This window comes from Vanacampus margaritifer, chromosome 7, assembly GCF_051991255.1.
Source record: "Vanacampus margaritifer isolate UIUO_Vmar chromosome 7, RoL_Vmar_1.0, whole genome shotgun sequence".
Lineage (NCBI taxonomy): Eukaryota > Metazoa > Chordata > Actinopteri > Syngnathiformes > Syngnathidae > Vanacampus > Vanacampus margaritifer.
The window spans coordinates 13568314-13585149 of record NC_135438.1 but is presented as its reverse complement, the minus strand read 5'-3'; the positions used below and the strand labels follow the sequence as shown (position 1 = coordinate 13585149).

Here is a 16836-nt window from a genome sequence, read left to right as displayed (position 1 = left end):
GTGTAAAAAGTGGTTGGCGATCAACTTTTTTTTTTTTTTTATTGAATGCTTATTATTGGAACTACAGTTTACATTGGTGTAGAATGGAACTGTCTCATAATGGGATGTGAGATAATTCAGGTTGTGTTGGGAGTTTATATAAACATTTCCAGTAGCACAAACAGCCTTGGGCTGTCATGCTTATTGTAAGTCAAGGACATACTGTACATACAGTATGAGTACACGATACCTGCCATGACAACAAGCTTCGCCGTCGATAACTTGGAAGAAAGGCAGCGCGAAGAGTTGACATTTCAAAGCAATGCTCAGAATACACAAAACACTAATATCACACAAAAACTAAGCAGATATGCAGCGTTATCATAGATTAAGATTAACATTAGCTAAAACTTACATTAGCTAGATCTTGGGACTCATACATTAAATCCCAGCTCACTCACAGCAAATGGCTTTCAAATGTGTTTCTTACATTACTTTTCTGAAATAAAACGTTATAGTCCAACAAATTTCAAACACAATTTGATCAAAAAGAATAAATGGAGTGCACACATATAACGTTTTCTCTACACCATATGGCACCCAAAGCTCTTTACAAAGCCTGACATTCACTTACTTGAAAACGTGTGTATGTGTAGAACAGGAGGGTATGCCGGCACATTTTAGTTGCCATTTCTAACGCCAGAAAAAGATTTACTTTTTAGCTTAAAATGGCTTTCTTTGGCCAGGATCCTTCAGCGTGCTGTTGCCGAAGGTTTGGCCGAGAAAGAGGTTGGCTCCGGACTAGCGACAGAGGCGTTAATGGACTGCCGAGATGGGTTATGTTGACCGTACAACTGCTGCATTTTATTTTGTACACATTAACTGGCTAGCTTTTCCCAGCCACTACCTTGCCCAAAGTAGCAAAATGATGTGTATTCCCTGCATACTACAGCACATCACACATATTAAGCTTCCTATTGCATTGAAGTCTGACCGCAAGAGTATTGTAAGATTAAATTTGACCCTAGTCCAAAAAATTCAACATCCACTGGAATCCCAATTCGAATCAGCATAGATTTGTGCACAACCCCAGCTAACAATGTTAATAACATTAGCTTCTAATATGGACATACTCAAATGTTCTGATACATTTTTGTTTTTTTGATCTCCCCTCCCTTCAAGATCTAAAATGCAGTCTTGTGAAACTCTATTGCAAACTCAACAAACTTCTGAAGACATTTTTCCCTTTAAATCTTGAATTTGTGAATTGTGGCAGCTGTTCTGCCTTAACGCCATAACCCATAACAATTAGGAACAGATGTACCAATCAACAAACTAATGGCAAAAATGGAAATGATTTCAACATCCCATTGAGGAGCGCAAGAAAAAGGGATCCAAACAACATGTGAGGCTGTTGTGCCATGGGGAATCCTAGAATTAGCCATCAGTCAAATAGGGCCCACAGAGATGACTTGACAGATGCATTCATTACACACTGAATGATAAGGGCTTAAACACATGGCTCATTTCAAACAACTCATTCAGCTTGGTTACTAAATGCATACCAATTAAGCCGGCAAGCCATTTTGATTCTCACTCTTTGTGATACAAATGCATCCTTGTCCATACTTGCTGTCCGAGACATTGCTTAGTCTGGTTTCAACCCTGAACACAACTTGCCTTCTTCCTCTGCGCCTGCATTTATGTTTACAGTTGCAGTTTGGAAAGCAAAATCAAAGTATGGGCTTAAAAAACAACTTATAACAGTACATATATTTTTCTCCACAGCCAACTGCAGTCACAGCTAAGTCATCAACTCTTGCTGACCGCAAATCTCTTAACATGCCCGACAGCTTAAAATATCCAGCACATCAACTTTCATTATTTAGGTGAAGGAATATAATACTTCCAAACTGCGGACCAAATGTTTATTGTAATTGCAAGCCCGAAAAACTTGAGTGTACACAAACTAGGGCTGTCATAAACAGTAATCCATTATTCCATCACTTACTCGAGTATTCATTAATAACCATTATGGTTAAGGGTGAGCTGGAGTCAAATAAAGCTGACTGGGTGAGAGGCGGAATACACCCTGCATTGGTTGGCAGCCAACTGCCAGGCACGTGTAGACAATTATTTCAAACTCATACTATGGGAAATTTTTAGTCATCAACCTAAGAACATGTTTTTGGGGCTGTGGGAGGGAACTGCAGTACCCAGAGGAAACCCACACAAACAAGGAGATAACATGCAAATTCCACACCGGTGGCAATTTTTTAACCCAAATCTCCTGACTGTTAGTCAGATGTGCTAACAACCGCATTACTATGCTGCCTGACTGGAGGCAAAGACAACATTTTATGAATGCAAGTCAAAAAATTTAATAATTCAAATGATTCAATTTACAAGTGCACAAGGATTGTAAAGACATGTTCACTTAACTTTTTTTGTCCTTCATTCAGCCAACAATTAACACATTTGATGTGCTTAAGTACAGCAAATGTGCCAAAATAAGAGTACTAGCCTTGAAAATCAGCATCAGAAAGACTAAAATCCTTAGCAGCATAATGAAGGAAATCTCAACATTCGTTTCCGGTGCCGACAAATGCAAGATTACCAGCAATGAAAATATTGTGTTTAGACAAGCCAACACACGTATTTAAGGGTTAAAGATGTGTGTTGGCTAACGACTGAAGTTAGCTAGAGCATGTTAGCCTGGCCATCACGTTAAACATATGCCTAAATAAGCTATAATGCAATAGCAATATTACTGACATTTTTGACTTCACTTGTTTTTTACTTCATCAGCTTTAGAATGCCATTGTCACTCAGGTTAATTAGTTCATTGTATGAATTGAAGTGTTCATTGAAACCTCAATAGCGCAGTTTTACAATTAATGATGTTTAACAAAAGCATTTTTGTATATCCATCCATTGTCTCAAGTGTTTGCTCTTATTAGGGTGGCAGGTAAGCATGCAGGAGCCTATCCAAGCCGACTTTGGACGAGAGGTACACCCTGGACTGTTTGCCAGTATTCCACTTTGCTGCCATGTTTGGAATGTATTAAGCTATATTTCACTCTGAAGACATGCATTTGGCAGTGGAGCATACAAGGTTGACATGTGCAGAGTGTACAGTGGGTAGCAAAACGCTTAGTATTATTTTGTATTCACAGCAGAACACCAGAGAAAACAAGGCTGCACATTGCTGGTGTCATAAGGCGTGTTTGCTCCAACCTGCTTTCATTTCCCGAACGCAGACTGTCATTTGTGCTTGTCTGCTCATTAATTGATCTCGCCTTTTAACAAAAGAGGCAGATACGCTTGGAATGTCCATTACAGCAGGTGTGCTCCTCCCCAATGGAACGGCCTGTACTTCAATGAGGCAAAAATGACACCTGATGTGGTACATTACACTATCAAAGTTCTTTGTAATGCCTATATGGGTGCTTTGCACCCATTCTGTCAAGCCAACTCTAGAGTCAATAGAACATCCTCTTTAAAATGAGTACCGCCTGCCAGCTAGTCAGACAGCCTCATCAAATGCCCCCCCTGGGAGGATGGGAGTTATAGTTTCCCATCTGGAATAATTCCCTGGTCTTCAAAAGTTGCAGAGGACAAGGTCGCAACTCTTCTGTTCAAGTAGAGAGAATGTAGCATGACACCAAAGTTTGGTTCAGGAGCAAACTGTAAACGTGTGTGAAGGGAAAAGCAAAAAAAAAAAAAAAAACATTGACGTTCAGTTCAAATACGAGTCGACCTTTTCTCAAAGAAGCATTTTTGAATATAATTTCTAGAAAAACTGCCGTGAGTTTCCTCTGCTCCATTATATATACTGTGGAGCTGTTCGCAGCAGGAAAGAATGACTCATCCTGCCTTCCTTTCCCTGTGTCATTTGTATCATCACCTTTGTCTTCAATGTCTTGCAAAAAGACATTCATGCAATGCATTTTGTCATCTAATTACATTTATTACCAATAAATAATGATAAATACAACATAATTCCATTCCATTAGTTACTTAAATGTTCAAACTAAAATGTTTACATGCTATTAGCGTGTACAATCTAATAACAGTACCAATGCCAGTTTGCAGTACTACTTTAATTGTCAAACAATGAGAGTAAGTCACTATTACATTTTGCTCTGCCTGCTTTAACACAATATTTTCTCCTTTTTTGTGTCACTATATAAATGCCACATAATGGGGAGATTAAGTTGTTCCCCCACTATTGAGAAGTAGTATCGAAGCTGTACCACAGTCCAGATTGATTGAGCAACTTGGTGGACAGAGGTTGACTGCATGATCCGAACCTGATAGATCAGGAACCAACGTGATGGAATATTTAGTGTCGTCGGGACCAGAATTGGTGCCGTGAAAACTGCTCGATTTATGGCTCGTGCGACTACCCAGTTTTGGGGTGGCATGGCATGAATGTCGAATAAATCTACTGCTCAAATGCTTGCCTTTCTTTCTCTACCTATCTTGGCTTGCATCACATACTGTATGTAGTAGTAGACTTTTCTAACCCCATGTACAACAGTTTTTTTCACAAATTGACTAGCCACTAATTCCTGCTAAGAAACAGACAATATGACCAGAATCATGTTTGACATTGTTTTGCATATGACAAAAAAAGAACCCTGTGAAAGGAAATTGCAGAGTTAAATCGAGGTGAACATTGCCAATGACACGGTGACCATTTAGACATTTCAAAAGCAGTGATGTATTGACATGTTGGAATCTTTTAACCTGAGGCATGTGCTTCCAGGTCGAACATATTTTTTGAGGGAGAAAGTTGGCGTGACCTTACTCCTTTTTCTATTTCTCCTTTTCCATCATTTTATGATGTTACATTGTTGAACAGCTAAAACATTCATTTTAAGGATCATTGTTAATAACATGTTCTAAAGAAAATTATATGTTATCAAACGTGAAACACATATGTTTCGTCATCCATTTTAGTTTTTCTTTAATATGAAAAGAATAATTTAAAAAATGCAATGATTCTTTTGAGAAGTAAACCACATCTGATTTAAATGAGCAATTTTTGTTTAATTTTATTTTAAGGCCAATAGCAACAGTTTACCAGGATATCTTGACAATAAATGTACTAAATTATTTGGAATCAGAAGCTGCAAAAATAATTATGTGTGACCTTTTATCATTTTTTTAGGCCATATAAGGCCAATTAAGTTGATATGTTGTCCTTTGGTAGGACACCACTGAGGATATTGCAACTAAGTATTTGTTAATTTTCTACAAATATTTTATTTACAAATTGTTGGGAGGTTTTAGAATGTTGACCTTTGATCAACCTTAACTTAACCTTTGATTAATCTTAAATTTAATTTCTGTTGGAAAAATAAATTCAAGTATCAAAATAAAATAAGTAAATAACACAAACCTGCCGACGCAAGTCTCTGGTCTTCTTGGTCATCTTGTCAATAGCTGAGTTTAGTGGATCTCCTTTCTCTTTTCTGCCAGTCTGTGGAAAACAAAACAGTCACAAATATTAATGCAGTGTGATTGCTGTAACAATTTCAACAGAGAATATGTGATGTCTTCAGTGCAGTGCAATGTGAAATGCACTTCATCAAAATAACTCCTACCGACTTGCCAGTTCTCCATGACACACAAGTCCGTTTTCAATGTTACCTAGCAACTGTACCTATCTGGCAAAATTCAATTTGGCTGTTGCCATCTCCCCCAAGGATCACTTCCTCACATTACCAATTGTTGCTAGTGGCTTAAAGAGGGAGTGTGCAACCATGTTATGCGTGCAACTCCACTATTTTGTGAATGAATGAATGAATGAATGAATGAATGAATCATTTAACGACATGAATGAATGTTATCAGGAGAAATGTCAAATTTAATATAGGTTACTGTATATTTACATTCTTACAACAGCTATATACACAAATGTTTAAAAAATGAGGAGGGGGTTATGATGGTTACTGAGTCTGGAATTTATTTTTAACAATTATATCTTATCTTCATGTAAATGGAAACTTGCTTTGCTTTTTAGACCCATTATAAACATAAACCACAGCTTGTGACAACTTTCTATTCTGTGTAAGAAATGTATACCAAGTTGATGAATTTGTTAGTTCAACTTGAAAAAAAGTTCAATATTTTTGCTGTGCATATAAAAGGGCACTGAGATGATCAACAGATAAAAACACACTCTGATCTTCCGACAAAGCAATACCAGCATACACAATTAGTTGTGTTGTTGCTAGGCAACAATCCTACAGTTTTGCCCCGCATAGCATGAAGGCAAACTCGAGCTCATAAGCCTTTTCGCAGGGACGTTTATACCTCCTAGCATCGTCCAATGATGAATTAGCTCCAGAAGCATGAAGTGCATTTGCAGTAAAGAAATGATCATTTGGTTCTGACATCATACTAGACAAAGTCATCACATTTTGTGCAAAACCCATTGCAGGATTACAGACAAAACCACCGGATGCTATCTTAGATATGCTGCATCTGGATTTATTATAGTATTGCTGCATATTAGGGCACTTTGACTGAAATTTGGAAAGGAAATTAATTGGGTATTCAAGGTTGGCCTCTGTGTGCTTCAAACCTTACAAGCAGAAATATGAATGCAGAGTTGAGCTCTTCTATGCAAAAGCAGAGGACATGACATAATTAGTCATTGTGCTGCTGCCTAAAAAGACTAATGTGTCCTTTAGGCACCAGTGGGACGAAGAGGATTAAAGATGCTCAGCACACACGCAAAAAAGAAAAAGAAAAATCGTACTAATAATAAAAAAAAGGAGCTTAACAGGAACATTTTTGGGGACACTGCATATACACACAATTTAATGCAAAATCAACAACCTTAAATGAACTGGGGAAACCACAAAAGAGTCAGTCTGTCTCATAACTGTTCATTCATTGCTAAACAATTACTCAAAAAATGATCCCACTACCACAGTTTACATGTTTTTAAAACTGTGAACAATCTCATCTGAGTAAAGACTCCTCAAATAATGCTGACTTGCCTAAGGGGACATACAGTACCTGTTCCTTGTTATGTTAGGATCCTGCTGGCATTCAGAAAACATTTGAATTTATTATACTTGCCTAACGTTTCATTTCTAATCTTTGTGATCATTACAACACAGCATTGTGGTGAAAGGGAAGATGGAGTTCTCATGTTTGGTATTCTACACAAAAACATGAAATAACCAATTAAAAACACCACGCATGAATTTCCCCATCACAAATGGTATAAACAAGGCAGATCAAAATGGTGAATCATAGGTTAGTAAATGCGTCAGACTAACACTCAGCCTGGCTCCATCAAAAGGTTCCGTACACCAGTTCTGGCTGACACGCATATGTGCGTGACAAATAAAGCGGAAGAGACAAACAGACTCCCCACATTATGTTTATGCGTCTACATTTTATCTGCGTTGGCATTCCTCCACTGCCATTCAGGTGTCCCCTGTAAGCAATTGTGCTCTCGGGTACACTGCTATTAAAAACTTGACACCACAGTTGGCTGTTGATTCAATTGTCTCCCATACAGAGACGGTGATTGAATCATTTTGGACTGCCACATAATGGAATGTTAATGATATTTATTTTCTTCCCAGTTAGCATGTGTCCAAATGATTTTTTCTCTGCATCTATTCCTAACTGCCCTCATTCTTTATCTCAACACTTACTATAAGTAGTCTCCTATAGAGAACATTCACGCCAGGTCCTAGAAATGGGCAAGGGTGCAAGGAAATGGAAGCAGCTATTTACCCACGCCCATTTGATACAACATATGGAGATGTGCATGCTGGTGGAATGGATAAGGACTTGGGAATTATTGCTTTAGTGGGCTACAAACTACAAACACAAATTCCAATACGAATGGTCCTTTTCCTCTTTGGCCCTGAGAACAAGACACCCATGACTTCAAAAAACTATTTGAAATGTGGACTCTTCAGACCGCAACACACTTTTATCACTTTGCATTCGTCCATCTCAAGTGAGTTCCGGCACAGCGAAGCCAGTGGTTTTCTGAGTTTTGTCAATTTATGGCAGGGCTCACCGATGTGGTGCCCCCAAGGACCACATGAGGAGCCCAAAGGCCTGTACCAAACATAGATCACTATTGATTTAGCATTGTGATTTTCCAGGAAATTTGAAAATGTTAACAATGAAAAAGATTTCTGGATTTCTACAAATAAAATTCTGTTTCCCAAATATTGAGAGAAATTATTAACATCATCTGTCTTCACATAAATTATTGAAACCATCCATCCATTGTTTTTCCTCATTAGGTTTATAGGTTAACTGCAGCCTGACAACTGACTTTTGGGCCATAGGCTGGGACCATCCTGGACTGGTAGTCACTCAATCATAGGTCACATATAGACAAACAACGGACTGACACATTGACATCCATTAACAAAACAGTCTTTAATAAACCTAAACTGCATGTTCTTGGAGAGCGGGGGAAAGCCGCATTGCACACAGAAAACGTGTAGGGGAATATACAAACACAAGAAGCTCATAATTGTGAGGCAGACGTGTCAACCACTACCTTACTCTGCTCACCGAAAACCTGGGGATAAACTATCCAAATTTAGTTTAATCCAGCAAGAACGACAATTTGTTGTTGTTGTTTTTTTTGCATAACAAAAAATATACACAACACATGATTTACATTGGAGAGCAAGGATAAGAGGAATGTTCGTAAAAAGAACATTTACAGTAAAAAAGAAAAAAGAAAACGGGGGAAAAAAGCAGGTGATCAATATTTATACGTGCTAACTCAATAATGGCCTCCACAACTCTGTGCTTACAAATTATTGCAATAAAAAGTGACAACGGCAGAGAAACCATAAAACAGAAGACGGGCAGGATGAGTCTGGTGGCTCATAGGCAATAACATGGCAAATCAAAGAAATGGGCAGTTAAATCAGAGGGAAAGCAGTAGACAGGTGGGGGAGGACAAGGGGCATTTTGTCTCATTGTCTCCTAAGATCAATGTGTTAAATGATATCAATTCCGGCTCCTTGTCAATTCAATTAAGCAGGAGTGAGAGGTACAATTACCGTCCAATGTGGTTACACTGTCTGTGGAACACTTTAAAAGGAAGCCAAGCTGATAACGAGGGGGTGAGGAAGTGTTTGTGTGAGCCTGGGGTGGCGTTTGATAATAGTGCTAACATGTTGGTCAGGTTACCAGCAGATAATAGGGAGCTAGATGCTCATTAAGATACGCTGAGCGCCCTCGACTGTAGCGCCATGGATGGGTCTGTTTTGACTTGTTCTCATTAAGTGGACATTAAAGAGGCACAGCGGTGGATCAGCTAGTTTGATTACAGGATACTCCAAAAGATTACATACTTGAATGCTTATTATTATTATTATTATTTGCATTTAATATGCTGAAAAACAGGGGACGCTTGAACAACCCAAAAGTCATTTTCAGACCAAATTGCTTGAAGAAAAAATACCACAGATACATAATTAATACGTAAAGATCTATTGTTATCATAAAGGCCGGGTCTTAAGTTATCACTTAGAAATAAACATTTTATAAACACTGGCTGTATACACATGAAATCCTTCTCAATCAACTCTTTTGGGCTTCTGTTAATGTGTGGTGGTGATTTTGTTATCGACCAATTGTATGAGCTGATGTGAAAAGACTACCACTAACAAGACACATTCCGATTGCAGAAGAACTCAACAGATTCAGTGCACTCAGTCCCATGTGTTGCGTATCCAATGATTTGCAGCCTTTTTTTTTTCTCCTCCCTTTCACATGATTGCCCAAAGTATCTATAACGGTGCTGCTAGGGACTGGAATACCGCTGTCACTTAGAGTTAATGCAGTCGAGAATGGCGTTGCTTGAGGTGGCTCCAGAGTGCCTTCTGGTACTTACGTATGTTTAATGGCTGATGCCTGTTTGCTTACTCCTCTCATTACACAGTCTCGTGTTTAGACTGTGGGCCTGTCATTGGCTATTAGCATCTTTACGGTCAAGCAGGCTATGAATGTGAAGAAGCATGGAGATCATCATCATGCTCATCGCATGTATGAAATGAATAGTTTGCGGAACAGTAAACAGAGGCTAAAATACAGTATGAATACAGTTGCAGTTTAAAATTGGGGTGAACTGTTCAGAAGGTCGGGCTTACTCTGTCTACAACAGAGGCCTTCAGCCATAAAAAGTGCACCAACGACAATTTTCTGGGCAATCACATAACACTGATCTTTAAAAAGTCTAACCTGCCGACCCGGCTTTTTGCCAATTCCGTTTTTTTTTTCATAACCAACAACTTGCACCATCAATGTTACAATCTTGTTTTATTATAAAACATGGAACAATACCTTTGAAACAATACCAATGGGTTGTTATAACTGCACAAGAAGCAGTTCTTTCAAATACAAATACAAATAAAAATCATATTGGTCATCTTGCAGTAAAAGAGAACAGTGGCTGACTTTATCAAACCTCTCCAGAGGGAGATGAGTTTTTTTTTTATTTTTTTTTTTAGCGATCGGTTGATGACTTATCCCCCAAGATTAAGGAACTCAGTGCCAATTCTGTTTGATTGATAGGTGCACCCCAAATATAAATGGTATTGTTATTTATCTTTTTTACTATGTCAAATTTTATATTTTTTAGTTAATTATTTGCATTCCTGAACAGGAAAGAAAAGCTTGAGCGCTAATTTGTGTGTAGAATTTGTTTTGCCATCGAGTGGTGAACTAATTGAACAGAATAACTTAAGTTGGAAGTGCATGCATTTTGAACATAGGTGTCAAACTCCGGTCCTCGAGGGCCGCAGTCCTGCAGGGTATGGAGGTTTCCCTCTTCCAACACAAGCTGATTCCAATCAGCAGGATCGTTATCAGACTTATGCAGAACTTGCTGATGAGCTGATTATATATCAGCGTTGTTGGAGAAGGGAAACATCCAAAACCTGCAGGATTCCGGCCCTCGAGGACCGGAGTTTGACAACTATGTTTTTAAAGCATGCACACAATGGTGCCTCAGAGAGACAACACTTACTACCAATTTCTAGGGTCGCAAAGTTGTTCTTCGGGTATCCGTAGCATGATTGATGGTGGCAAAACATGTCAACCTCTTGTAAGAGACGTTGTGATGTATGTAATATAATTAGTGATTACTACATCTGCAAATCTTCAAAAATATATATATATATGTTGATGTGATAAACTTATATATTTTTTTACTTATTATTGAAATTAATATTTTTTTTTTTAAATGAATGAAAATACAGAAATGCAGTGCCTTTAAATGTTAAAATGTTGCAACCTCACTACAAGTAAAGTAATCTGCATTAAAGCACCTCATTATGATTCTAATGTAATGCATATATATTATTAATGTGTTCTTATTAAGCAATGCATGAACACACACATACCTTATTCTAACATTTGAAATAAAGTAACCATTCCTTCATTCAACCATTCCTTTATGCTAATGATGACATACCAAAACATTGCCCATTTCAGTATTCTTCAAACTAATGATGTAAGTAAATGCTAGTGTAACTTGAAAAGTACTTAACGGTCTTCATGTTATAGTAATGTAGGTGGTATGATTCATTTTCTTTTCTGTGTGGCTGTCATCCTCCTTTGATGACATTACAGGATATCCAAGTATCAATTCTAGCTTTTGATGTGAGAGAGAGAAACATGTAGTGCAGCACTTCTCTATCATGAGTAAATGTTCACATCTCTGCGATAACCTGAGAAAATTCTCTAGACACACCGCCACTTGCATAACTATCACTGGAAAAATTGTGAAATCTATGGATGAATATATGTTGTAGGATGATTCCACAAAAAAACATCATCCAAATACATAGAAAGGGAAGAGTTGAAGTGTGCTGGAACAGAGCCAAGGGATTTAAGTGTATATGTTCAAGAAAATAAGGAGGAATTGAGGAAATGCCTGGTTATCAGTGCAAAAGCAGAGGATGAATAATAAAAAAAAAGTCTCGTCCTGCAGCAGCAGCAGCAGCAGCAGCATGGCCAGCGAGAGCGTCGCTGCTTACAGTCTCCCTGAACTGAATAGCAAGTAGTTTGCGAGGGAGGGACTGAAGGAAGAGGAGCTGGGGAGAGAAGACATGAAGGGTGGAGGGGGAGGGAGGTTGGCAATAGGGTGGAGAGGGTGAGAAAATGAGAGTGGTATGATCACTGTGAGAGCAGAACTGTGGTAAAGAGAAAAAGAGTCAATGGGGTGAGAAGAGGGTCTGAGTATCATTGATGTACTTTTGTTACACTGCAGCGAGGAAGAAAGGCTATTTATCAGACACTTTGTCTAGGCTCATGCATGTGGCTTTGGAGGTGGTATGAGTTGCATTGTATTTAATTTTAAGGGATTGCCGTTTTCAAGTGAAGTGTCATGGAAGACGGATATACCAAGGAATCAGTCGATCCAATTTCCGATCTGTTCTTAATGCTAGGGGACTTTAACCTATTTCCTCACAGTTCTCTCTCCCGTCTGTTGCATCATTCCAATCTCAGTGAACAGTGGATCAGAGCAAACAAGGGACATGAACTGAGGGATTTCTTTGAGGACAGGCAGGGGCACGAGCAGGTATTAGTAGAGACGTTTTGACCGTAAAAGATCAGAAACCTTGATAACTGATCTATTATTGTCTGTTGACTCGTGATCTCAGCACTCCTCAAATAATGCTGGTCACCGTCTTTTCTGACTCCAAACTTAAAAAAAGCAGAATTAAGATCAAGCGTGGAGGGAAAATTGGGGACATTTTATGCCTAATTAATTATTTGTGGTATTCATGACGCATCCCGCCAAGACATGTGAACTGAAAATGTGCAGTGCTGAAATTAACCGCATCGTAATGTGTTATGTATAAACAAAGCAAATTAATTGTGAAGACAAAAGAAAAAAAACAACATACCATTGAACCCTAAAAAGTCATCAAAACCCACTGGGCAACTATCAACTTGCTCTAATTATAAACAAAGGTTCTTACATACATTTTAAATAATCAGCTCTAGAGTCAAAGTGCCACCATTGTATTGTACAGACAAGCAACATTTTACGAAGGTAACGACAGTCATTAATGGGGATTCCATCCACCTACTTGTATTCACATTTTCAAGAATTCCGAAAAATAAACTGAATGGAAACGCCAAAAAAAAGACCAACATTGCCAACGCTTGGAGGGGTAGATTTGGAAGTGCATCGAAAAAAAGGAAAATGCACATTTTAGCTACGGAAACACCTTAAGGCCGGATATAAATCGCACGGAAAACAGCAAAGAAATGTTACAGTTTATCAACAGTTACAAAACCAAATGATGAAGAAAGGTTTTAACAAGCCGTGGCCATACTCAGAAGCAAGTGGAAAAGTCTCAAGCAGAGGTACATGGCTGAGAAGCATCGGTATATATGTATGATATGTTATATGACTCTTGTATGGCGTCATCTGAGTGCAGTCTCCTCTCACTATTCGCAAAAGAAGGATAGATAGAAATGGGAATAAGTCGCATGTCAATCTCACAAAATGTGCTTAAAAATGTCAAAACATTTGGATGGAAACCTGACTACTGACATGTTTATCACACATTTTTTATGACGTATTGTACTTAGTATTATCATTAGAGACATATTCAGGGGTGCAAACAAGTGTTGTGCGCAATTGCACGTGTACTAAAAATAGTCATATGTGTGCCAGATTTGGATCACCCAGTGCACTTTTGCGTTCCAAAGTCAGCAGCTACAACAATTGCTTCCTAAGGCTAACTTTAGAATAAATGACTATTAAGGCATTAGTGTCTATGTACAGTATTACTTGTTAGGATTTTATTTTTAAGTCAATCTCTTTGAGCGTTGCATAGTGTGAGCAACCTTTATGGCGGCTAGCTTGACAATGCTTGGCTCTAGCCTCTCACGCTAACGGCGTGGCGGCGGAACGCAGCGACCTCGCCGACAAGACAGTTATCTCGATCTTGTTGCGTAGTGGCTTTGGTAGTCCATCAATGTATTTGGTGCATGTCCATCATCTCGAGTGGAATATGTTTGTAGAAGGGTCCTCAACATCAAAAAAACTCAGCCCAAAAACTCAAACCCAACCCTGTCGGCAATTTTTATTTTTTTTGAAATTTTTGGGCATGGTAACAAAACCATGCCATTCTATTGTGGAACCATTCCTTTAGATGGCCTCAGTGTCTTTGGATCTCACTCTGCTTCGTCTGTCCTTCCTTCCTTTCCTCAGTCTCTCCTTTGGTCTCTTGAGGTCTCCCTGATTTGTTGGAATTAAGATGTCTCTGGGGTTGGTGAAGGACTCTAGGTTGGTGGCCTGGTGGGTGGTGTCTGGTCGGTGATGGATTTCACTTTCCTTTCTTTTCTTTGGTCCTTCCTCGGGTCTCCTGATGGCCTCACAACTCTGGCTAGAAGTGTTCGGTTTAGGTGAACGGTATGGGATTTTTTAATAGGTTTTAGGTGAACTAATGAATACACACACACACGCACCCATACACACATTCTCACCCACGTACAAAAAAAAATAAAAAGAAGAGCAATGATGATGACATGTCAAATCGGTAAAATTACCGAATGAACAATACTGAGCTCTCCAGAAAAAAAAAAAAAAAGATGGCCTCAGTGTCATTTGATTAGAATTGTGAAAGTATATGCACCAGAAGTTTCACTGTGTCCAGAAAAAAATAAGTAAAAATAATGTCAAATGTGTAAGAAAGAAATCTGGCCGTATAATACAGGCACCTACTTCATTCCCCGACAGTTTCGTTGCACGCACCGTTCTTAACTGTCAAAACGAGCTCACTGTTTGAGCTCTTAACCAAACTGTGTGAAGTGCACAATTTTAAGCAAGTGCAGCTCCACAAACCTGAACCGACTGACAGGAAAACAAGCTTTTCAGACACATGTTGGTTCCATTACATTTCTCCTGCATGTTGCCCCCAGAAAAAGATGTAATGCTAGCATAGAAAAAAAAAACTGGCTTCTGTATATCACCACTGCATGTTTCCTTAGTTCACTACACTGTGCAACAAGAAAATGTGCATACACAAGCACTCAACGAAAGGGTGATGGTTGTCAGGGATCGCACGGACTTGTAGGAAAGATGTGTTTCTGTAAGCCTGCAAACGATGAGTCAAGCAGCTCATATCGGTGGGCGATGAGTTGAGGTGGCTCTAATCAGGGATTATTTGCAAAAATTGTCCTCAAGTCAGGCAGCCAGCAGTATATTATAACACAGAAACATGCAAATTACAGGCTCAAGCACATACTGTATATCGTGGCCCCCACAGAGATAGACATTTTGTGCAAAAATGGTACCATGCTTGAGACCTGAGCTCTCTTGCTGTAATAATGATTCAAGGTTCACATTCCTCAAAGCCTGATACTGCGAGCAGAAGCAGTTGAATTATTATGGCATCCTTTTATCTATCCTTTTGTCAGTCCACCCACAAAGAGCATCTTTGCTATAAATGGCATCAAGTAAGTGCAAACACAAAATATAATGGCTGACTCAAAGCATACAACTTTTATTTACTGTATGTTGTCAGTTGTCAAGTAGTATTGTACCATATTTTTCGGACTATAAGTCACACCTTTTTTTCCCCATAGTTTGGCTGAATCTGCGACTTATTTTCTCATGTTTGATTTGCATATATTAAAATGAGCTCAGACTGGCAACCAAAAACTCAGTCCCCTAGGGTGCATTCGGAAATTCACTGAGTGGGGCACAGCACACTTCCCTCCTATTGATATCCAAACGCAACCTATGTTATAAAACAAACTGGGGCTGCTCGATTAGGAAGAACATTTTAAGCACAATTAATTTTGTACTTTTTTAATTTTTGGTACCAAACAAGAAAATGTTTAAACATGTAAAAAAATATATTAAAACAAATAAATTTCTTTGAAACACTGTATTTATTAAAGTTATTTTTGGACCAAAAAAGATTGATAAAATTAATCATTTTAAAATAAAATAAAAAGTGCAAATATATAAATTTAAACAACTCAAAGTTAGTATTAATTAGGGCTGAGACAAAATATCGTTTTGCAGCGCGGCTGCATTATAAGTATCCAGTCATATGTTAAACTGCTCAGAGGGGGAGCAGCATTGCGCCACCAAAGTTTAGAGGCAACTCCAAAAAGAAATTAACAAGAGTGTAGCCTACTAGCTATTAGCTAATATGTTCGCCTTGGACCGGGAACAACCAAAGACGAATGGCGCGCTTTCCCTCTTCAGTCGCCGCTTCCGCTACTGGTTAGTTTATTTTCCTCTCCTCTTAGCAATGTGCTAAAATTCAGCATCCACTCTGTTGGCGGTGTGAGGGATCCGCCACCGCCTCATCCAGGTTTCAAGGTGGCCCCCTCGGCCGAGCCCGGGGGCCGCGACTTGGGCTGCGGGCTGGTGCGCAAGGGAAAATACTGTTCACCATCGGAAGCGGCATGGTGCCCCGCGGGAGATCAGTTACAGAGGCAGTTGGCGCGCGGGAGAGGTTTCAAGGTGGCCGCCTCAACCGTGATGCGGGCTGCACGCGGGAGAATGGGTCATCTCCACCGGCGTCCGCAAAATGAGACTATAATCTTTCTTTGGGTTGGTTCCATGTTTTTATAGCAATAGAACACAATATTCTGTGGGCCTTGCAAAATCAGTCAAAATCCAGTAAAACAGCCGGGAGAACGGAGTTGCTTCAGTGAAAATGGCTGGGAGTGAATTATTTAAGTACCCCCCCCCCCCCCCCCCAAAAAAAAAAGATCAAAATTAAAACTTATAGAAGTGGATCGGCCCAGCCCTTTATTTGTGTTTACGATTATGCCGATTTTGTAATTGTGGAGTGTAATCATTTAAAT

The 16836-nt window shown here is 39.1% G+C and overlaps 1 protein-coding gene across 3 annotated transcripts in view; it reads right to left on the bottom strand.

Moving 5' to 3' along the window:
* ctnna2 (catenin (cadherin-associated protein), alpha 2) overlaps positions 1-16836 on the bottom strand; it is a 227923-nt gene that overhangs the window by 83570 nt on the left and 127517 nt on the right. For all 3 annotated transcript variants that reach the window (XM_077571045.1, XM_077571046.1, XM_077571047.1), the window contains one exon: positions 5387-5467. In XM_077571045.1, coding sequence (XP_077427171.1) covers positions 5387-5467 — 81 coding nt within the window. The remainder of the gene's footprint in view (positions 1-5386; positions 5468-16836) is intronic.